The sequence below is a fragment of the Canis aureus genome, chromosome 36 (genome assembly GCF_053574225.1).
Source record: "Canis aureus isolate CA01 chromosome 36, VMU_Caureus_v.1.0, whole genome shotgun sequence".
In the NCBI taxonomy this organism is placed as follows: Eukaryota; Metazoa; Chordata; class Mammalia; order Carnivora; family Canidae; genus Canis; species Canis aureus.
In genome coordinates, this window is record NC_135646.1 from 20,224,732 (window position 1) to 20,248,116 (window position 23,385).

At 39.9% G+C, this 23,385-nt stretch overlaps 1 protein-coding gene across 1 annotated transcript in view; it reads left to right on the top strand.

Annotated features, from left to right (window-relative positions):
- The window catches only part of MPP4 (MAGUK p55 scaffold protein 4), a 40,271-nt gene that overhangs the window by 13,417 nt on the left and 3,469 nt on the right, over nt 1-23,385 (top strand). Inside the window, exons 8-18 of the mRNA XM_077884891.1 lie at nt 207-292; nt 1,817-1,888; nt 2,324-2,520; nt 3,684-3,748; nt 6,205-6,222; nt 8,938-8,976; nt 13,986-14,000; nt 15,478-15,519; nt 17,529-17,702; nt 19,071-19,151; nt 23,022-23,115. Coding sequence (XP_077741017.1) covers nt 207-292; nt 1,817-1,888; nt 2,324-2,520; nt 3,684-3,748; nt 6,205-6,222; nt 8,938-8,976; nt 13,986-14,000; nt 15,478-15,519; nt 17,529-17,702; nt 19,071-19,151; nt 23,022-23,115 — 883 coding nt within the window. The remainder of the gene's footprint in view (nt 1-206; nt 293-1,816; nt 1,889-2,323; nt 2,521-3,683; nt 3,749-6,204; nt 6,223-8,937; nt 8,977-13,985; nt 14,001-15,477; nt 15,520-17,528; nt 17,703-19,070; nt 19,152-23,021; nt 23,116-23,385) is intronic.

Below are 23,385 nucleotides of genomic sequence, written 5' to 3' on the forward strand. Positions count from 1 at the left end.
CCAGTCTGTATTATTATTATTATTATTATTATTATTATTATTATCATCATCATCATCATCATTATTATTACTATGGTTACTTCAGAGTTCATTTTTAAATGTTAGAGCATGCTTGGGTTAGCGAGTTTGCTAAAAATCCTCAGTGTAGACACCTCTGGTTTTTTGCCCATTTTCTTGTACTCTGTTTTGTGTTCCTGTCTGCCTAGGGTTGTTATATGCTGGAGACAAACTGGTGGAAGTGAATGGAGTTTCAGTTGAGGGACTGGAGCCTGAGCAAGTGATCCATATTCTGGTAACAGTCTTCTGTTTGCCTTCTCCATGACTCAGTGCCATGCCGCAGCTGACCTGAGCCTGTCTGGCCCATGCTGTATGCACTATAATGGGAGGGGGGTTGGGTTCTTCTTGGCAGCTTCCTTTCTCCAGACCCCAGACCTTCCTGTTTCTGTGCAGCTCCACCTCCACTCCCCCACCCCGGTCTGGTTTCTGCTGGGAGACTTCTCTTGCCGCCCTGCTCTTTCAGACTCAGGAAGGCTGGCAGTCTCCCCAGCCCAGGTCCCTTGTTGCCTGGGTTGCTCCTTTGGAAACTGAGCCTGGGATGGACAGAGTGAGGCTTTGGAGGGGAGTCCGAACCTGAGAAAACTATCCTCATTCCCCTAACCTTTTTATACAGCTGAAATCTATTTAACATCTTCCTAGAGGCAGCTTTGGGGCAGGATAGATGTTGTAGGAGGCTAGCCTACGGAGAGGGGGATTTCCTTGCTTGCCCTGCCACTGTCCTTGGTGATTGAAACTGGGGATTTGTGACTAATTATGGTTTCTTTTAGGTCCCTATTCCCCCTTTTCAAACCTTTGCCTGAATCCCTGTCAAGTTGTCATAGCCATAGTGGTATGACCCTGCCATCTCCCCCATGCACACCCCAAGTGTGAGGCCTGAGGTGGATGACTATTTATCACATAGACTAGTGGTTCTCTGACCAGGTTTTAGGGGGAACTCTAAATTTTCATAGATATGCCTCAGGGACTGAGATAAGAGGTAGTATTATAAGGAGCATACCAAGCACCAAAATATTTTGCAAATGACCACTGCCGGAAGATGCTGCATGAGATAAGGACACTGCAAATGGAACTTTAAGTACTGCCAATCACCAACACATAGGCTCCACCTAAGCCACTTTGCTGCCAGCTGCAGAGCCAGGATGGTGGGATTGTGAAATTTCTAGGAGTGAGGACAGGTTTTGTTCATCTCTGGATGTCCAAAACCTGTCGTAGTGCATGTGGCAGGAGAATCTCACCCTCTCCATCAGGCTGAGAGGTTCTCTGTCTCCTCAAAAGCTTTGAGGCCCCCCATTCCCACCATTAGCTTGGAGCTCGTCAGTCCCTCAGAAGACTTGGGAGCCCTCACCTCCCCATCAGATGGGCTGCCTGGTGCAGGAACAGGTGCTCAGGAAGTCATTACTGACTGGGGCTTAAGAGGGGAAGTCTGACCAAGGCCTCATCTCCTTCCCCAGTGTCTGTGGCAAGGAGACTATGGTAAATAAGGTTGCAAGATGGAGTGTTCCTGGAAGAGACTGGGCCTCAGGGTGGGGCTCAGTAGGCCAGGGACTCTGGAGCCCCACTGCAGGGCAGAAGCTGAGCTAAATTTCTTCCTAATTTCCACTTCTGCATAGTGATATTTAAATGTTGAACCCTTGTAAAAGTTCTGGGGGGGCATGTAACCCTTAAAGCTGGCCACACTGTGCTGTAACTCCATCTGTTGAATTCCAATAACCCAGTGAACCCTGAGACTTATTGTCCCCTCCCCTTTGACATTTTCCAGGCCATGTCTCGTGGCACAATAATGTTCAAGGTGGTTCCGGTGTCTGCCCCACCTGTTAATAGCCAGAAGATGGTAAGAATGCTGAGCCTTCATAATCACACATAGTAAATTCTCAAATAGCAATAATAGTGACTTAATATTTTGTGCCATTTCTCTATAATGTGTTGAACATTCTTTCAATACTGTGTTGCACATTTTTCAATACTGATGATGGGAGAGGCAAATGAGTAAATGAATACAGTAAAGGAGATGGGGTACAAGAAGTTAAAAAGTAACATCAAGAATGGGAAACGCTTGAGCAAAAACTTCTCAGCACTAAGAGCTTCTGTTGCCAAAGTCACCTTTTTCATGGACCTGAGGCTTAGTTAAAGAGGCAAGTTCTCCCTTTTGGAGAGTATGGGGAGAAAAGATAGCAACAATAGGTGGAGGAGTAGAGAAATGGTTTCAAGTCTTGACAACCCATGGACAAGGGTTCTTCTGATGGGGCCATTTTGCATCTACTGCCAGGTGTACGTTCGTGCCATGATTGAGTACTGGCCCCAAGAGGATCCCACCATCCCCTGCATGGATGCAGGGTTGCCTTTCCAGAAGGGCGACATCCTTCAGATTGTGGACCAGATCGATGCCCTCTGGTGGCAGGCCCGGAAAATTTCAGACCTTGGTACCTGTGCTGGCCTAATTCCTTCTAACCACCTTCTGAAGAGGTAAGAGGATTCAGGACTGAGCCATCAGGAAATAAAATGTTTTCTCGGTCTTCTGTTATTGCAGTTAGGATGAGGTAAAGGGAGACAAGCAGATGGACAAACACATATACTGGTCTATAAATCAAAGTCAACTTATCCATAAACCCTAAGCATCTTAAATACCAAGGGGATCAGAATAATCATATCAGCTAGAAAAAAGCAAAAAGCACTTGTGAAACTCAAACTTTAAAAGATAGTTCTAACTGCCTCTATTAATCATTTGAAGCCAAGTTGAAACCTCAGCTATTGAATCTGAACCCATGACCTTCACTTTTATGTTCTTGAGGTCCAAGGGAATGAGTAAAGATAGAAGATAAAAATAGGCCCAAGTCTCAGCCAATGTTAAGAAATCAAGAAGGAGAGGAACTAACAAAAAGAATTAAGAAGGAATAACCAATGAGGCAGGATGAAAATCAACCCTGTCAGCTGCTGTAGAGTGGACTGAAAAGTAACCATTGGATCTGCCAAAATGGCAGTCTTAGGTGATTTTGATAAAAAACAAAACAAAACAAAACAGTTGCTGTGGAGTAATGGGACCAAAATCCTAGTAGAATGAGATTTGAAGAAATTGATGGCATGAGACATTTTAGTACAAAACAGAGCAGAGCAATACAGAAATAGCTAGAAGGGAAAGTGGGGTGGTATGAGAGAACTTTTTGAGATAAGGCACATAATGCTGGTGAGAACAGTCCAGTGAGAGGGAACACTTTTATGATAGAGAAAAAAAGAGAAAAGAATTGCTATTGTCAATGTCCTCAAGCAGACAGAAGGAAGATGATCTAGTACAGTTGATTGTTGAACGACGCAGGGGTTAGAAGTGCTGAACTCCACGCGTTCAAAAATATGCATGTGACTTCTCAGCCCCCACTACTTAACTACTGATAGCCTACTGTTGGCCAATAACATAAATGGCAGATTCACACGTATTTTGTATGTTATATGTGCTATATACTGTATTCTTACAATGAAGTAAACTAGAGAAAAGGAAATATTAATAAGAAAAATCATAAGGAAGAGAAAATACATTTGCAGTACTGTACTATATTGAAAAAAAAAAATCCACCGGGGTGAAACTGGGTTGTTGTTGTTGTTTTTTTTCTCACGGTGTATTTCTTTGTGCATAGGAAGCAACGTGAGTTCTGGTGGTCTCAGCCATATCAGCCCCATGCCCACCTCAAACCCACCATATGTGAGTGTGCTAATATCTCAGCCCCAGTGTGTGCGTCGCAGGGAGGCCTGCTCCTTCTCTCCCAGGCCTGGCTCCCTGCCCAGGAGAGGATCTCTGAATGTCTCCCCCACCCCCTTGCCCAAATAACCTCCTGGCAGCCATCTGAGATCCTCCTCTGCGTGTTCATTCCTTTGGATGTAGAAGAGTTTTCAGTTTATGAAAATGCAAATGTTCCTGTGTTGGTGACACTTTTGGTGATGGCTCCCTGACTTGGGGTCCCCCAAGATCTCTACAGCTAGCATATAAGTTTTACATATGCTTGTGAACAAGGCTGCATGGCTGCACACAAACAGGGTCCTGGGATACAGCCCCACATCGTCAGGCTCTCTGCTCAGCAAGGAGTCTGCTTCTCCCTCTCCCTCTGCCTGCTGCTCCCCCAGCTTGTGTTTTCTCTCTGTCTCTCTCACTGTCTGTCAAATAAATAAATAAAATTTAAGAAGGAAGGAAGGAAGGAAGGAAGGAAGGAAGGAAGGAAGGAAGGAAGGAAGGAAGGAGAAAGAAAGAAAAAGAAAGAAAGAAGAAAGAAAGAAAGAAAGAAAGAAAGAAAGAAAGAAAGAAAGAAAGAAAGAAAGAAAGAAGAGAGAGAGAAAGAGAGAAAGAAGAAAGAAAGAAAGAAGAAAGAAAGAGAGAAAGAGAAAGAAAGAAAGAAAGAAAGAAAGAAAGAAAGAAAGAAAGAAAGAAAAAGAAAGAAGAAAGAAAGAAAGAAAGAAAGAAAGAAAGAAAGAAAGAAAGAAAGAAAGAAAGAAAGAAAGAAAAAGAAAGAAGAAAGAAAAGAAAGACCCTCCTGCAGGCCCCTGGAAAGAAAGTAAGGAAGGAGACAGGGGACGAGGAGGTGGGAAAGGGACTTGAAGTCTACTGGACAACAGCGTCAGTGTCACAGATTAGTCTGTGACAAGTCCATCATCACTTTATTGCTAATTGTCTCAGCCCCCAAATTAGTTTTTCTTCTCTTTTTCTCTTGAAGACTTATGGTGACAACTATAGAGACAGTTTTGAAGGAAGAAAACTTTCTTAGGATCTCTTCACACTGGCCATGTTTTCATATCACCTTATGGATATGTATCTTTCAGTACTATGGTAGCAGCTGAAATGCCACTTTCTTTCTTTTTTTTTTTTTTAATATTTTATTTATTTATTCATGAGAGACACAGAGAGAGAGGCAGAGACACAGGCAGAGGGAGAAGCAGGCTTCATGCAGGGAGCCCGACGCGGGACTCCATCCTGGGTCTCCACTTGATCCCGGGTCTCCAGGATCAGGCCCTGGGCTGAAGGCGGCGCTAAACTGCTGAGCCACCCGGGCTCCACTTTCTTTTTTAAATGTAACTTCTATGAGAATTTTCGTGATACGATCTTCATAGTGATATTTTAGCTATTTCCCCTGTGTTTTGAAAAAGTTTTTTGTTGTTGTTGTTTTTTACCAAATCAGATGAAAGTTCTTCTCTAATCTGGTTTCCTATTTCTTTTCTCAAAGGCACATGGAAATGCTGATGAAGCTTTTAACCAGCATCTGATAACTAGTATCACCACGGGTTGATGCTTAATTTGCTTGTGTAGCCTGAGTGCGATTTACATTCGGCTTTTGGGAAAGTCCATCCCGATAAAGAATTGTCAGCCCCTATTACTGTACTCATACACCTCTAAGTCCAAGAACCTCGAGGATAGAGCCACCGACTTAAAGGGTCACCTCTCACAGGGTTGTTTCTGATGGAGCATGATCAGTTTCTAAACTATTAGATCATTTCTTTTTAACTGTTTTAGTTGGTGCTGCCATAAGTATTATCTTGTATCTTTCTGCTTAATGTTACCCTAGCGAGAAATTAACCTCAGGAACAGGTTATTGAATCCAGAGGTATAAGCAATTTTATTTAACAAGACTTAATGAAAACTTTGCAGATAACTATTAAAAATATGTTTACTGAGGATGCATATACAGTTAAGTAGTCGCCTTTCTCTTTTCTTTCTTCCTTTTTCCCTCCTTTCTCTTTCTTTCTTCCTTCCTTTCTTCTCTTTCCTTCCCTCCTTCTTCCCTCCCTTCCTTTTATTCCAGTTAAAATTTGAGTTCCTAAAATATGCTGAACTAAGTGCATTAACTCAGAAATCAGTAGAATGCAACCCTTACAGAACTTTAGGGTGGGAAGAGAATAGATTTGCCAGAAGCAAGATCTCCATTTCCAACAAGATTCATAAATGTATTAGTTTCTCTAGGATATTCATTTTATCATTTTGTTACCAAAACTCTACCAAATTTCTATAGATTAACCCCAGAATATTAATTACTATAATTTTGGCACTTCACTTTTCTTACTAAAATTAATCTGAGAAACTATAGCATTAACCAATGTGTTCTCTCTTTCTCTCTCTCTCTCTCTCTCTTTTTTTTTTTTTTTTTTTTGCTTCTATTATCTGTCTGTACCCAGCAATTTCTATGGAAGAAGGTAAGAAATCAGTATTTGAAAAAAAAAATCATTTCCAAAGTCTTGTAGAAATTTTGTATATTTTTCTTAATTCACTTCAATCCAGTTCTGCTATTTATTAAGATCTTCCAAAAAAAAAAAAAAGATCTTCCTAAATACCTGTAGTGTTCCAGTCACTAATATCTTAATTTGTAAAAAAAAAAAAAAATTAATTAAAAAAAAAAAGATGTCCATCAAAAGAAAGCACACATAGTGTAATTGTCCTCACAGAGGAATAGGAGAAAAGAGGGATAACATTTATATGCAGCACGTGGTAAAAATTCAATAAAAGTTGTCAAACTGGTTTGCTGTTTTGTGTCAACTGTTTTACACACAGACTTAAAAATAACCCTGTAAGGAATTGTGATTGTTCCCATCTTATGGATGAAAATATTGAGGTCTGAAGAAGGTAAGAATATTGGGAGGTGTTGCAGGCAGTGTAGACTGGATTGAAACTTCTGTCTGAAGGGCCCTGCATCAAGGGCAAATGGAAGCTTCAGTTATTACTTATCTCCTTCTCCAAGCCCAGGCACCCAGGTGACTCGTTATGATGCCAAACACACACATTCCCAAAAGCAAGAAAGCAAGAGGCCATCTGCTTGTGGGGGCGGAGGGAAGTGAGAAGAGCAGTTCCCTAGCCATCCCCATATTTCAGTCCTGAAATTGGAAAGGGAACATGGGGAGGCCTTTGGAGAGCCTGGGTCTTTGTGGCCCTCTGGGTAACGAGCCACCATTTTAGTCTGCTCAGGCCGCCATCACTACCCAGACTGGGTGCCTTAAACAACAGTTACTTATTTTCTCACAGTTCTGACAGCCAGAAGTCCAAGATCAAGGTTCGGTGGGTCTGGTTCTTTCTGGCTTGCAGATGACTGTCTGTCCTTTTGGGTTGGGGCCCAAATCTTATGACCTCATTCAACCATAAAGGCACTGTCTCCAAATAAAACCATACTGGGGGTTAGAACTTCAACATATAAATTCAGGAGGAATACAAATCGATCCATGACACCTACCCTTGCCAATGATGTGGAATGTTGATTTTGAGACAGTAAAATCAGTGTCTGTCTTAGATCCCGGTGTTGCAAGTTAGAAGAATCAGGGCTACTTGTGTTGTTATTAGAAAATCACTCCTGTCCTCTGTAAATAGGAATAATAATTGTAGTTTTTCTTTGCTTAAAAAAAGCACATAAAACTTCTAGTTACATCTTAGGAACTAACAGACTCAATGATGTTATAAAATATTGACCTGAAAAATAATCTCTCATAATGGCAGCTATGTTACTTGTTTATCTGTCTCCTTATCTCTATAAAACAGTACTATTTTATAAAATTTTTCATATTGCATATGTTGCTTAAAAAACATTCGTTAAGGACATGGTCTGTAAGGAGGTGGTGATAAGTTTATTGTATGAATTGATAATGTAGCTTATTATACCAATAGTTATTTATACTTTTAGAATATGATAAGACTAATTTTTTAAACCACTATTTATTGTGGTGCCTGGGTGGTTCAATCAATTAAGCAACCAGTTCTTGATTTTGGCTCAGGTCATGATCTCATGATCCTGGGATTGAGCCCCATGTTGGGCTCTGTGCTCAGCTCGGAGTCTGCTTGAGATTCTCTCTCTACCTCCCCACTAAATAAATAAATAAATAAATAAATAAATAAATAAATAAAATATTTTTTAAGACCCTTTAAACTACTGTTTGTTGATCACTTAGGAAGTGCTGAGCACTGTATTAGGGCACAAGATATACAGTGCTGAAAAAATTATTTCTTCAATACATAAATTCAAATCAACCATTGTGACTTTAAAAGGAAATTTCAGTTCTATTTAATAATTTATCAGGTAACTATTATGTGCAAGATACTGTACTAAGCTCTGTAAAGTAGAAATATTAACAAGTTCTGCTTTCAAGGAGCTATTGAGGAGGGCAAATAAGGCAATTACTCAAATGATTATATTACAAAGTAGAATAGATGTGCAGTAGTAGACAGTTCAAGGTAGTAGGAAGAAAATGCTATGCGGCTCATGGTAGAGATATTCATTTTAGTTAGTGTTTGAGATGGACCCTGAAGCATTACAGGCAAAGGGAATAGCATAAGCAAAGGTGCAGAGGAGGATTCATGGTGGATACTCTAGTGGGAGTATGAGATATGGGAAGGAAAGAAGTAGACAATAGCCTTCAAAGTTGGGTTTGGATCATGTTGTAGAGGGTTTTGAATATTAGGATAGGTGGTTTTAACAATTACATTCTCTTATTCTCCTATGTAGACCCCAGCTAAAGGTAAAAATAGTTAACATTTATTGGGCACTTACCATCTGTCTAAGTTTTTCATACATTATCTCAATTTTCTCTTATATGGTGGATATTACTACCATCTCCATTTGTAGATAATCTTGAGATAAATTAATTGGCCCACCCAAAAAGCTGATGCTTTTAAAATTTTAACCATTTTATGTTATGTAGCCTTCTGTACCATAGATTTTCATTTAATACAGTGCAGTCCTAAAAAAAAAAAAATACAGTGCAGTCCTTTTTCTCTCTCCAAGTGAGCAAGCATGAGGAATAGTTGTAAGAGTAATGTTATTGTAAGATGGTTTGAGTTTTACTGACTTAAACTTATACATTGGGAATTTTGTTTGTGATACTAATACATTTTAAGTTCCATTTTCCCCTTTCTATCCTCTTTTATAGAAGATGACATGAAGATTGACGAGAAGTGTGTGGAAGCAGGTAACATTTCCTCTTGACAGATTTACCACCAGAAGGAATATGAATCACCTCAGCTATAGATTTTTTTAAAGTAGAGTTGGCCAAATGGGGCCACGGTCCTTTCCTCTGGAAGAAATGTGTAAAATGAACCCTCTCACTGCATCCTTTTTCTGATTCTGGCACTTGGAAGGGAAGCCCAGTTGTGGGAATGCCTCCAGGCTCCAAACCAACCTTCTAGAAAGTGTTCTAGAAAGTAGTGTCTTGGAAGTGATCACAGGAACACTTAGTAACGCTCAGGTGTTAGGTTCAGTAACATTCAGGTGGAGTGTCCGGAAGCCGCCATGCTCTTTGTGAAATACTATAAAATATTGAAATGCTAATTTTTAAAAAGCAGCAAATATTCTTTGTTATTGTGTGGTAACATCTTCTGATAGATTCTAGTGTAGGTAATTAGTAATGGGTTCCAAATTTTTGAGAAATATATGAAAACGTTTTACATTACTATACTTAATTTTTTTGGTAAATTGGGAAAAGATTTTCCAAATTTAGTGGCAGAACTAAGATTGGCTCAAGAATCACTAGGGTAATGTTGGGAGACTATTGGAAAGTCTTTAGTCTGATAAGTGAATTTATCTTGGCTTTCTGAGATAATCTGGTTTTTAGAAATTAAAGAACAATATAAATCTTTAAATAGTGGATATTTAAAAGATTCACATATACTTTCCAGAACAACTACAGAATAATGCTGACACAGTATTTATGTTATCAAGTACACATTCGGGTTTTTTTTGTTTGTTTTTTTTTCTTTTTTTTTTTCACATTCTGTTTTTTTAAAACTCCCAGCAATACTCATTTCTTTCTATAATTTTTAATTTAAAAATTTTATTAGGTAATATGTTCACATACTTTGAAATTTAAAAACTGTAAAAGTATAGAGCTCCTTTCTTTCCCTGCTCCCCTACTCAGCTTTATTTCTTGAGGCAATAAATACTCTCACTTTCTTGCTGAACCTTCCAGACATACTCTGTTCATACAAAAGCAATGATGTGTATTTTTTTTCTCCCTTCCCCACCATCATGCTCACCATTTTTTAAAAAAACACCCTTTAAAAAAAGGACTTTTTTGATGATATGCTATACACATTTTTCTGTTTTTGGCTTTTTTCCCTTAGCATTATATATGATTCCATCTTAGTACATAGAAAGCCTCTTCATTTGTTTTTAACAGCACGTTGGTTAAATAATTAATGTGCGTTTATACAATCACTTATTGGTAAACTTTCCAGCTACGCCCTATCTCTTCTATTACAAGCAGTGCCACAATGAATAGCTTTGTAAATACCTTATTTCATACATGGGTGAGTATACCCTAGAAGCAGTAAGGCTTGATCCAAGGATGCATGCATTGGTGATGTTGCTGTGTATTTTTAATTGCTCCCCACATACATTCTAGTTTCTTAATCTTTAATATCTCTTTAAAATGCTAATAACTGTTTTAACTGATGAGAAAGTTGGTTTATATGAAATCTTACATTGTCACCTAAAAAGCCTATCCAGTCACACCATTGATACCCGCATTCTCCTTGACATACCCCCACCCCTCAATGAGGCAGGGTACCTCCCTCCTCCATGTGCAAGCCTCTTCACAGCAAAGCTGTCCCCTGTCTGACATCCATTGGTGTTTCCTATGACCTTCTACCTTTCTCTTCCCTCTGAGCCTCTTTTAATTTTATTTATTCTCTTCTGTTTTATTTATTTTAAGCTCCCGCAGCACCCCTGCTTAATATCACAGCCCAACTCCCTGATGCCATATATCTCCTTTAGGGCTTTAGTGTGCCATAGAGACGCTAATGACTTGGCCTTGAGTCAGGAAAGAATTTTAGAAGTTGGTGTGTATGCAGAGGCACTGGGTCAGGGAATTAGACTGTTAAAATATAGACTCAGTACAGATAGTAATATAATGACACTTTTGAGTTTTTTTTGTTTTTTTTTGTTTTTTTTGTTTTTTTTGTCTCCACGGGAAACCATAGATGAAGAAACATTTGAATCTGGTAAGTGAAAAATGAGTATTTGGTATTGATTTTTAAGGGTCTATTCCAAATTTTGGTATCGTTTAAACACACGTTTAGGGACCTTATACAATAATTGTTTATTAAATACTTCAACAGTATGGTTGTGAGATATTATTAGCTTCACCTTGACCAGTGTTCCTTATTAGACATTTTGGAGCTCCGTGGGAGCATGTTTTGGTTGTCACATTGATTTGGGGCACAACTGGCTTTTAACTGGTAGGAGTCAGGAATACTAGATGTCCTGGAGTGTGGAGACCATCCTGTGCAATATTTTCAATGTCCTGTCGGACAAAACACATTACAACTATAAATGAGTAGTTATTTAATACACAGTAGTGATGTACGTTTTCACAAGACATAACATGAAAAACTCAGTTGTGTAGAAGAGAATCATTATGGAGAGAGACATTTGAATAGAATTAAAGACATTGCCTTTTAATTATTGAATCATTGATTCCACACCTTCTGTCTGCTTCAAACTGATAAGAAATAAACTGGAAAGTGAGGTATCTATACTGATTGATTTTTTTATTTTTCTTTAACATGTTATTTGTTACTATTGATGACATATGGTATCGTCAAGTGTGTGTCCCTCAGACTAAGGTTGACATCATGAGTAACAATATAGGTCTCAGGGTATTTTGCAACTTTTGGGGGCATGTTAACATTACTCCCCTGCTTCCAAAAATATATTTTCTCATTTTCTCCATTTTGTCAATCTGTAATTGCTTTGGTATATTATCCCTACTTCAAATAAGGCAATTTCCTCTTTCTTTTATATAGAAATAAACCTGGTCTGTTACAACTTATCAGAGCTCTTGTTATTCCCACATCTACTGTTTCTTTGCCCTCCTATTTTTCTATGCTTCGTATAAGGGATATTTTCACTTCCTTTAATCCATGCTTCTTCAGTATAAGTAGCAACTTATAAGCATCTAACAGTTTCTTAGGTCTTCTAGAAAAGTCATGCCTGAGGATTTATATCTTGAAATATACATTTTTAAGATACAAATTAATTCCTTTTAGCCTTTTTCTTGATATTACAGTTAGAACATTGTACTGGTTTTAAAAATTAAGTGTGTAGTAGATTCTATCAATTTAATTTCATAAGAGTAGGGAGATTGCAATAAATATTGGTCATAAAAAAGATGTCATTAAGACAGATGGAGTTGGGAACCATGCACTTAAATGACTTACCTACCATTTATGTTGTTTCTAAGTTTCCTCTTTTCAGTTAGATAGTTGGTCTATTAGGGTACGTACACTTGGCTCTATGTTTGGGACTGGTTTAATTTTTAATTCCTCTGGATTATAGTTCTTCTTTAAAAAAAAAAAGATTTTATTTATTTGAGAGAGTAAGCACAAGCAGGGAGAGGGACAAGCAGACTCCATGCTGAGCACGGATCCTGACACGGGGTTTAATCTTAGGACCCTGAGATCATGACCTGAGCTGAAGGCAGATGCTTAACCGACGGAGCTACCTAGTCCTTTTTTGCTCTATGTTCAACTCCTCATTTTTCTGGAAGAGAGTCCATACACTAAAACTGTGGTTGAGGCTCAGAAGTATTTGGAGCATCTGTGAGGGGAGAGGCAGCATGGTGTAATGGTTAGAGCCAGGAACTGGAGCCAGAGTGTCCAAGTAGGAATCTTGCTCCATTACTCATTACCTGTGGCTTCTCCATCACTTCACCTCTCTGCCCTTCACTTGCTCCGTGTCTAAAGTGGGAAAAATAACTTCTATAAGTAAAGTGCTTAGAATATGTGACCCTGTGGTGCTCGCTAGCACTATTGTGAATCTTGCTCTGGACGAGCATGCAGCAGTTGTTTCTCTAATAACTACAGAGGAAAGTGTGCAGCTGCCTTAGTTACTGTGACCTGCCCCTTTTGGACTCCTCATAGTCAAAAGATTGAGTACTCTCAACTACATTTGAGCTCAGGTCACTTAGAAGGTCAATGAAGGAACAGTTAACACCCAGCTGGCAAGTTTTTAAGTAAATAATTCTTGATATTTATTCATGATGCTTAATTCTTTTACTTAGAGCTCTTATTGGGTAGTTCAGTTTCTTCAGTTTTGGTCTCAACTCTTTCTCCAAATGCAGTATCATGTGACCTCCTTGAATTTCTCCAGGAGGTGATGATACAGTGTAATTAGGAATGTCATAAAAAGAATAGCAACAGAGAAGATGGATGTTTTAAGATATCTAGATAACAGGGGCGCCTGGGTGCTTAGTCGGTTAAGAATCTGTGTTTGGTTCAGGTCATGATCCTGGGGTCCTGGGATCCAGCCCCACATGGAGCCCTGCATGGGGCTCCCAGCTCAGTGGAGAGCCTGCCTCTCCCTCTCCCTCTGCCCTTCTTCCCCTCCATGCATGTTTCTCTCTCTCTCTCTCTCAGTTGCTTGCTCTCTCACTATCAAATAAATAAAATCTTAAAGAAAAGATAAATTCTTCTAAAAAATCTAGAAAAAAGTATGCTGTGTGTTCAGTTCCCCCTGTCTCCAGTGGGCCAGCTGGAGATGGACGTGTGTCACTGGACCCATGAGGGGTAAGGAATGAGGATATTGAGGCAGAATGCTGCTGAAGTGCCCGCTGGGCAGGACTGTGTATACAGCCTCTGTGAGAGGAGAATGGAGGCTCGCAGCACTTGCCTTCCTATGATTTCTGTCTCTCAAGCCTTATTTTGTAAGTCTTCCTAGATAAAAAGCCCTTGGGGAGAATATAGATAAGTAACTTGCAGAAAGTTATTTATTGTTCTCTGAGCAGCACAGTCTGGTTCTGTGAGTTCCTGGTCCCCTGTAGTATGTCATGCGTTTGTCTTGCCAGGCCTACCTGTGTTACAGCCTTCCCTAGGGTGACCTGAATGCCTCACCTTTGTCATTTGTCTTTGTTGGATGACCGACTTGATCTTCTCAAAGACTTAATGTTTTCATGTCTTTTTCTTCACTGACCCAAATCTCCAGAGGAACTTTCAGAAGGTAATTGTTTTCATTTCCTGGATAAGCCACATAGAGCTCTATTTAAGACGTTTCAGTACCTCATGCTTGATAGGATACCTTTTAAAATAAGACATATTTTAAGGGTGAAATCAGTGATAAGATATTCAATTTCATAGAAAAATATTTAAAAATGAACAATGAGGGGCAGCCCAGGTGGCGCAGCGGTTTAGCGCCGCCTTCAGCCTGGGGCGTGATCCTGGAGCCCCGGGATCGAGTCCCACGTCGGGCTCCCTGCCTAGAGCCTGCTTCTCCCTCTGCCTGTGTCTGCCTCTCTCTCTCTCTATCTCTCGTGAATAAATCAATAAAATCTTTAAAAAAAAATAAAATAAAAATGAATGATGAAAGTAGTTAAGAATTATGAATATATTCCTAAGTAAATGTTTCCATGAGAGACTCTTAACGATAGAGAACAACTGAAGATTACTGGAGGGGATGGACTAAATGGGTGATGGGTATTGAGGAGGACACTAGTAGTGATGAATCACAAAATTCTGCTCATGAAACCAATATTACACTGGATGTTAACTAACTAGAATTTAAATAAAAAATTGAAAAAGAAAAAAAAACTGCTGACATTTCATTTAGAAAAATATACTTCACAGAAGATGGAATCAATATTGGTGTGTTTTCTTTAAAATATATGTTTAAAAAAGGTTAAGAGGAAAAGATTGTATATGTTCATTTTATGAACAGTGGCTCTTCATACATTTCAATGATCAGAACAGAATTGCTAAGTGAAAGGAATATCTATTAGTAAAAAGTAATTTGAAAATGACATTTTTATAACTTTTTTTCCCTGGAGTTTGTAAGAATTTTTCTGAGACCCCAGGGGAAGCAGAGGAGGAATTTAAATAAGTTCTAGGTGCTTCAGAGCCACTGGGATCAGTATTCCTCACCCTTGTCTCTCAGATTCCTGGACAGTCAGTTACAATTAGCAGCAACAGAGCAAATACTAATTTTATACAGAATAAACCATTTTATCAGGGAGAAAATAAAAACTCACTTCTAACAAAGGAATTAATTGTAGGTCCTGCAGAATACCATTTCTACAAGTTTAAGCCAAAGCCAGTTCATCTGTTTCCTTTTAGAAGTCAGTTTTCTTTGGGTACTTTAAAAAATGTATACCTAATTTTTATTTATTTTTTTACTGTGACTCAATATCTTTCTTATAACTTTAACAAGCCTAAAATAGCTTTTTGTTTCAATTATACTTGACAGAGTATAGTCAGTGTATTGATAAAATTCTGAAGTGCGTTTCCACATGGTTTGGTGCATGTGATAGACTGGAAAGTGCTTAGGACAGTCTTCAAATAAGCCATTCAAGATGAGTTCAGCTGTGCTGACATCTGAAATGGTGTCACTTGCAGATTTGAAGATAATTTCATGCATCTGTTCTAAGTAAACTTCTCCTTCTCCTCCTTCGCTTATTCTGTTCCTGCCATTCTCTGTGTTCCAGACAAGGGGGAATTTGTTGGCTCTGGTCAGAAGTTCTTTATCGGTAGGTAATGATTAATAAGAGGTGGGTCTTTGTCACTTGTCAAGTTTTGTTCCTACCATCCTGACTCTTCTGAAAGTTTCCCTTGCTGATGCACATTTCCAAACTTATTCCTTATTTTGGTTTCCCTCTATCAGCCAATTCCTTTTTTGGGGTCAGTATTTTTCTATGTTGATGATTCATTATAATTCATCTGGTTTCCACTGGATATCTCTTAATTGTCCATCAAAAACAAACCTTTTGTTTTCTTCCAAAATGTTGTATGACATATTTATCTTACTCTAAAGAGGCCAGTTCTCTGACTACTAAACTTAGTTTTGATGCCCACATTACTATAATCTGTCAACTTGGCAGAGTTTTCTGAAGAACCCACTTCAGGGCTCATGTAAACCCATGCCGGGATCCTCCAAGAGACAGTAGGGGAACAGCAGGGTCTATAAAGTGAAATATTGGCTCTTTGGGCCTGAATGAACATTGGAATCATTGAGAGAACTTTAAAAAAAAGCTGAGGCCACTTTTCTGTATCCCCTTGAGAATAACTCAACCCCAATGCCATTAAGGCTAAAAGAGTAGGCGTTTGCAAAAAGGTCGGGAAGAAGCAGCCTGGGGTGGGGCATCCCTGAGCAGTGTGAGGAGAACATTTGTGCAGGGGATGATGGTGGCCTGGAACATGTTGTCAGAGCCAGAGCAAAGTGAGGAGGACAGCTGCCATCACCTGGCCTCTGATACCTCACAGCCTCTACAAAACAGCCTTTTCACCTAGCTTGGGCTCTGACACTTTCTGCCAGGTTGCTAATACCATCCATACCTTGTCCTGCACAGGTGCTTTTGACAAATACAATAAGTAAGTGTATTGAGGACAATCAGTCACTGTTAGAGAAAGGAGTTACACATTGGAAAGGCTGGGGGTGGGTGGCTGGAATGAATCCTGTAGTGTTGAGCTGGCATTGTAGGTATTGGTACGAATACATGGTGTTCTAGTTCTATCTACAGGAAGGACATGGGAACAGCTCTTTTTTGAAAATGCCAGAAAGCCCTGTGATTTGGTGGGCAGATTAGGCAGGATTCTAGGAGTTCAGAAATCATGGTTAGTATCCAACTCTGCCACTGGATGACACAGTTGTGACCAGCCAGCTAACCTGTCTATGTCTTAGTGTATCCATCTGAAAAATGTGAGTAATCAGCCAACTCCACTGTTTCCATTCTGATCCTCCCTCACTTGGGGCACTGCAAGGGACTCCTAACTACTCTCCTGTGAGCCCACACTTTACATCCTCCCCACAGCAATGGAGGACTTCTTCAGAAACATAAACCACATCACACCCATTTCTCTACCACCCAGTGACTTCTCATCCCACTTGGACCACAATACAACACTCTGCTGGAGCTCCCTGCCACCTTCCCTGCCTCCTCTCCAACCCCATTTCCTACCATTCTCCCTACTGCTCACCACTCTGCTTCACTAGGGTCTCCTCAACAGTGTGCTTCCCCAACACTCCCAAAACACTCCTCTCTCTGCACCTTAGCAGTTGCTGTTCCCTTAGCCTGGGTTGCATTTCCCCCAGAAGCCTCCTCACTTAGCTCCATTACTTCATTTCCACCTCTGCTCAATGTCACTTTTCCCCACACACTGTAATTGAACTGCCTGCAACAAGAAGCACCCCCATCACTCTTTATCCAGCGACCCTTCCTCTAAGCACTTATTTTTGTAGATGTGTTTACTTCTGTCTCTCCTCCATGGAATGCAAATGTCAGGAGGAAGTAGGTTTGATGTAGTTGACCACTAGAACCCCAGCACCTGGCACATGATGGGCACTGGGTGCACCTTAGCAACCTGTGGGGCACTTTGCTACCTTTCCTTTGCGTTGCTTCCTATTCTCTGCCTTCAGACAGGCATGAGTATGTTAATTAACACTTGCTGATCACAGTCACCGCAGGCTCCATCAGGTATGGAAGGAAAAGTGCTCTCTCCTGCCTGGATGTGACGTCGTGTGCCTTCCTGCCCCTCCCAGCTGGCTTCCGCCGCAGCATGCGCCTTTGTCGCCGCAAGTCTCACCTGGGCCAACTGCGAGCTGCAGAGGTGTGCAAGGCTGGCGGCTGCCTCAGTGCGCTGGCCGCCCCGTACGAGGAGGTGGTCAGGTACCAGCGACGCCCTTCAGACAAGCACCGTCTCATTGTGCTCGTGGGTACGTCCCTGTGTCTCTCTTCCATAGTGAAGTTCTTCCTCTAGATTCAGTTGTTTTGTGTTGGGAGTAGTGGCAAAAGTAGAATTCTTTAGGGACTCCCATATGAACATCTTTTTTAAAAATCCTGTTTTATTTGTATGTGTTTATAAATAAAACTTTGTTGTCTCTTGCTTTTATTGTCTATGGTTGAATGTGGTATGCCCTGGTATATCCGTACTGGGGTAATAACAGGTTGTATTATGATGAAGCTTTTTTTTTTTTTTAAACCTGTTTAGAGTTTGTTCTATAAGCATAGATGAGTATGCCCCCAGATGCATTATCAATCAGTATCAGACATAAAAATCCTTAAAATCTCTTTCCCTAAGAAATTTGTAATCACCTTCTTTCGAAAAGTGTTCAACACCTTTTGGACTGTAGCTATGGTGCTAAAGAATGGCAAATATAGTACTGGGGTGCCCTGCTTTTGTGACCAAGAGCTCTGCCAAGCTGGGTCCCTGCAGCAGTAATAACTTTGATCTTGCTGCCATCTCTGTGTATTCCAATTGTGATCAAGGGAGAGGGGAGATGGGCCCTGTAGAGCAGAACAACATGCCTTACAGCCAGGACCAGCTTTGCAAGGCTTGGGGCAAAATCAAAATACAAGAGCTTCTTAAAAAATGATTGACATTTCACGGAGCCTGGGTGATACAGTTGGTTAAGCCTCTGACTCTTGGTTTCAGCTCAGGTCCTGATCTCAGGGTTGTGAGATCGAGGACCTGTGAGCCCCTGCCTTGGGCTCTGCACTGGGCATGGAGCCTGCTTAAGATTCTCTCTCCCTCTTCCTCTGTCCCTCCCAATCATGTGTTCTCTCTCTCTCAAATAAATAAATAAATCTTTAAAAATTAACATTTCAAGATGGCAAAAAAAGAGCATGAAACCAAGTGTAGATCCTAAGCATGGGACGTATATAACTGCATGGAGTCAGCCCTGACTTCAGTTGCCCATGAGGCATTGACTCACTACCTATTAGGATATGTGCTCAAATTCTGTAAGACACAGAACCCGTAATTCTAGGGGCTGATTTCTGGGTTGTGATGTGATAGATACTTCATCTGACAGGAAAAGTAGGTTGTGTCAGGTTATCTGAAATGAGGCCAGCGAATTCTCATAGTACCCAACATGAGACTTGGTGTTTCTGGGATGTTGAAGAAGTGTGGGCCACTCTGTGGGTCACCAGAAAAATTCCTAAGAGCTTTCTGGAATTGTTTCAGTTTGTGAGAAGAGAAGATATGTAATTTCCCTAATTTCTCTCAAATTTCTTCAACAGAAGAACTGAAATGATTACATCACCACATCTAATGATTTCTGTATGTGGCTTTTTGTGTTTAGGACCTTCTGGCGTTGGAGTCAATGAACTGAGAAGACAACTTATTGAACTTAATCCTAACCATTTCCAAAGTGCTGTGCCACGTACGTGTAGTTGCTCTTTCCTAGCAGTTGATGTTTTGGTCAAACTGTCTTTGCGTCCACAGGTGCACTGATCTCACTTAACTATGCCATACCATATTTGCTGTAAAAAGATGAAACACAAGGGATAGTCCTTATATAATATTTATAAATTGATTCATTGGCATGTGGCTGGCTAGGCTTTTAAAAAGTTACTGTTTCTTTTCCATTTCTTAGCAGTCATATAGATGATCCTTCAGGAAAACTAATATTTAGTAATAATAGCTAAGTAATAATAATACTATCTTCCTGGCACTGTGCTTGGCTCTTTAAATACCTTATCTTATTTTTAAAATTTTAATATAGGCAGATATAATTTTATATAAATCTGTAAGTATGATTATACCATCCATGGCAGGAAAGAGCATTTGCATGTGGGTGCTTCCCCTTCACTTCAATGCAAGACAGGAACTTAGAGAGACCACTTAAGAACTTAGTATGTGTTCTGTGCAGTTTGGGGGACAGAATTATACTTGAAAAATCTAAAAATTTAGAGGAGTGGCCAAGGGCTGCAGTTTGGGAAGCAGCTGCTCTTTTAGAAATCACAGATGACTAACTGGGATAGAGATGAATTTGAGATACCCAGTGGTAGTGGTGGTGGTGGTAGGGTTTGCAGAATAACCCATGCATCCTCTAGGGGAACAGAGACAAATTTAAATATCTGCCAAGTCGAAAAGAAACCTGTAGTATCCAGCATCACCATCAACATCAGTAAGTAAGAATTTTCCTGCTCTTTCTTCTCCTTTCTGCATTCTAGCCTTGGGCAGTTGTAAAACTGAGAGGGAACTACTACTCTTCAATGAAAGAGAAGAGAAGAAGTGAATCCTACTCCCTTTCCTGACTTGTGGCTTCTCTAACTGCAGCTTCCATGGCTATAGCAAGTCTGAGCCAAGAGAAGCCTAAAATGGAAATGAAATTCATAATTTTGATTATTACATAGGAATGGAATTTTAGTTATTAGATTGAGACTGTGTTTTGTGGCACGAATGATGGTGGGTTATTTATTTTAAACTAAGCATAATCGGATGAGTTGTGGTAACTGCTATATTTTCATCCAGGACCAGGGGAAGGTCTTGTCCCACAGAAGGCAGTAGATGACAGGAAAATGTTGCTTTATGATTACATACCATAAGTCATGCTTTCCAAACACTATTTACATATGTAAGAATGGACATTGATCTCCAACACAAAAACTACAAAAGAAATCACCATTTTTCAATAATCTGGATAAAAATCAAATTCCCACAGAACATAGAAGAACTGTAAGAAGTATGGCTAGCAATCATTCAAAGTGAGAAAATGTTGCCCATATTTTGCTTTTTAAATTGAGTGAATAGTTTTAAGACGAATACCTCTAGTTATTAACCAGTTCACAGATTTTTAGCCTACCATATAAAATAAAGTCCAACAGAAGCCACAGAGAAGGAGTCATCTTAGGTTTATATTTACATAATTTATTTATATATTTTTAAAGATTTAATTTATTTATTTGAGATAGAGAGCAGGAGAAAGCACAAGCAGGAGGAGGGGCAAAGAGGGAAGCAGGCTCCCCGCTGAGCAGGATGCCCAATGGTGGGGCTCCATCCTAGGATCCTGGGATCATAACCTGAGCTGAAGGCAGACACTTAACTGACTGAGCCACCCAGGTGACCCTTTATATAATTTATTATAATGTGACAACTATAGTATTTTACTGGAATTTTTTTTCAATGCAAAGCTGTAGGAGAAGTGGCATAAGTGTAGGAACTCTAAGGATCTGTGGAGAGGCTTGAATAAAGAAAAAACAGGAGCGTCTGGGTGGCTCAGTTGGTTGAGCGTCTGACTCCTGGTTTTGGCTCAGGTTGTGGTCTTGGGGTCATAAGATCAAACCCTGCATGGGCTCTGCACTCAGTATGGAGTCTGCTTGAGATTCTTTCCCTCACCTTTTCCCTCTGCCTCTCTTTCCCACTTGTACATGCACGCATGAATGTGTGTGTGCCCTCTCTCTAAAATGAATAAATAAAAAATATTAAAAAATAAAATAAAATAAAATAAAATGAATAAATAAAATCCTTTAAAGAAGAGAGAGAAAACAAAAATAACCCTCAGATGACATTTGCTTTTTGGGTGTCTTAAATGTTCATTACTCCTTTTATCATTTAGGGCTTATTTCAAACTCCTACTTGGTCATTTCCATGCATAGATATTATCAAGAATTCATCTATTTCATTCTTAAACTTTGGCAAATGCAAATATACCATTTTTTAAATGAACACAGAGGATTTGTGGTAATGCAGATTAAGGAGCTTGCAGCTTTGCAATATATACATAGGACACGGGGTTGGAACTGTGTTTTATTTATCGTTGTGTTCTAAGAACCTAACATATCTGGAGCAGAAGCGCTTGGTACATGTTAGTTGAATAAATGGATGAGCAGGTAATGAATCACTTTTAGTTACTCAGTGAGCCCCTGTGTTCTGTACCAAGTACTATTTAAGTAGGAGAACCTATAAGCAAAGAATAGCACTGAATCCAGACTCCACCAATCTTTCCCTTCTGGAGATCCCCCAAATTAATCACCATCTCACTTGGCTATCAATACATTTGGACAAGACTGTAGACTGTCATGGGATTTCTCCATTTCAAATCAGAGACAACCGGGTGCGGCAGAAAATATTAGTCTAGGAGGAGTCAGAACAGCTAGGTTCTTGTTTTCAACTTTGCTTTCCATTAGTCTGTGTACAAGAGCAAGTCAGTTACTCTTCAAAATCTTCAGTTACTGGGGTGCATGGGTGGCTCCATCGGTTTTCTGCCTTCGGCTCAGGTCATGATCTCAGGGTCCTGGGATCAAGCCCCATGCCAGGCTCTCTGCTCAGTGAGGAGTCTGCTTCTATACCTCCCCTCACCTCCGACCCCCACCCCCAGTGCTCTCCTTCCCTCTTTCAAACAAATAAATAAAATCTTGGGCAGCCCAGGTGGCTCAGCAGTTTAGCGCCAGCTTCAGCCCAGGGCCTGATCCTGGAGACCTAGGATCGAGTCCCATGTCAGGCTCTCTGCCTCTCTCTCTCTCTCTTTGTGTGTGTGTCTCATGAATGAATACATGAATGAATGAATAAATAAGTAAATAAAATTTAAATAAATAAGTAAATACAATCTCTAAAAAAATCTTTAGTTACTGATCAGTAAACTATGGATAATATCATTTCATCTGGCTAGGCTGTGAGGAATGAAATGGGATCTTGGAAAATGCATTATCTAAATATAAGATCTGCTACCTGGGGGCTTCAGGCATCTTGGGGCTCACACATAATCCACTCATGCCTGTTTTGAAGTAAGAGCTGGTACATGCTTAGGGCCTCCCCACCCTGGCTTAACACCTTATACATTCAGGTTCATACTATGAGCACTTGAAAAGGGTTTATAGTTGAACTGATTTTGAGATGAGAACTTCTTTCTTTTTTTAAAGATTTTATTATTAAAAAAAAAAAGATTTTATTTATTTGAGAGAGAGAGAGAGAGCAGAACACAAGCTGGGGGAGGGGCAAAGGGAGAGGGAGAGGGAGGAGCAGACACCCTGCTGAGCAGGGAGCTTGAAGTGGGACTTGATTCCAGGACCCTGGGATCATGACCTGAGCCAAAGGCAGACACTTAACCGACGGAGCCACCCATGTACCCTGAGAACTTCTTTCTTATCATCAATTCAGGATCCCTCTTTTTGGTTCTATCATTTTATTTATCTGTTTCTGTATTCATTTATTTGTATTGATGGGACATCTTTATCCAAATGCATATTGGTACCAAATCAAAACATTTTGTAGATTCTAAAACCTTCTTTAAAATTCCATTTTTTGATAGATACTACTCGTTCCAAAAAGAGTTATGAAATGGATGGACGTGAGTATCACTATGTGTCAAAGGAAACATTTGAAAGCCTTGTGTATAGTCACAGGTAAGCTAGACATTCAGAATCTGATTCTGACGTTTGGTTATTTTACCTTCAAAATAGACACACGATTTTTATGCATTATCAAAAGCTCCTAGGGTAATTCCTTTTGTTTTTGAAGAGTTAAGCAAGGAAATGTAAATTGATATACTAGCACACTAACTCATTGGGTTTGGAGAGGGAGCAGAATTGAATTGCAAATTTTAGAGACTTTGGAGAAATAGTTAAGTTCTAGATTCCCCTAATACTTTTTTCTCCTATCTTCCACTAATTCTT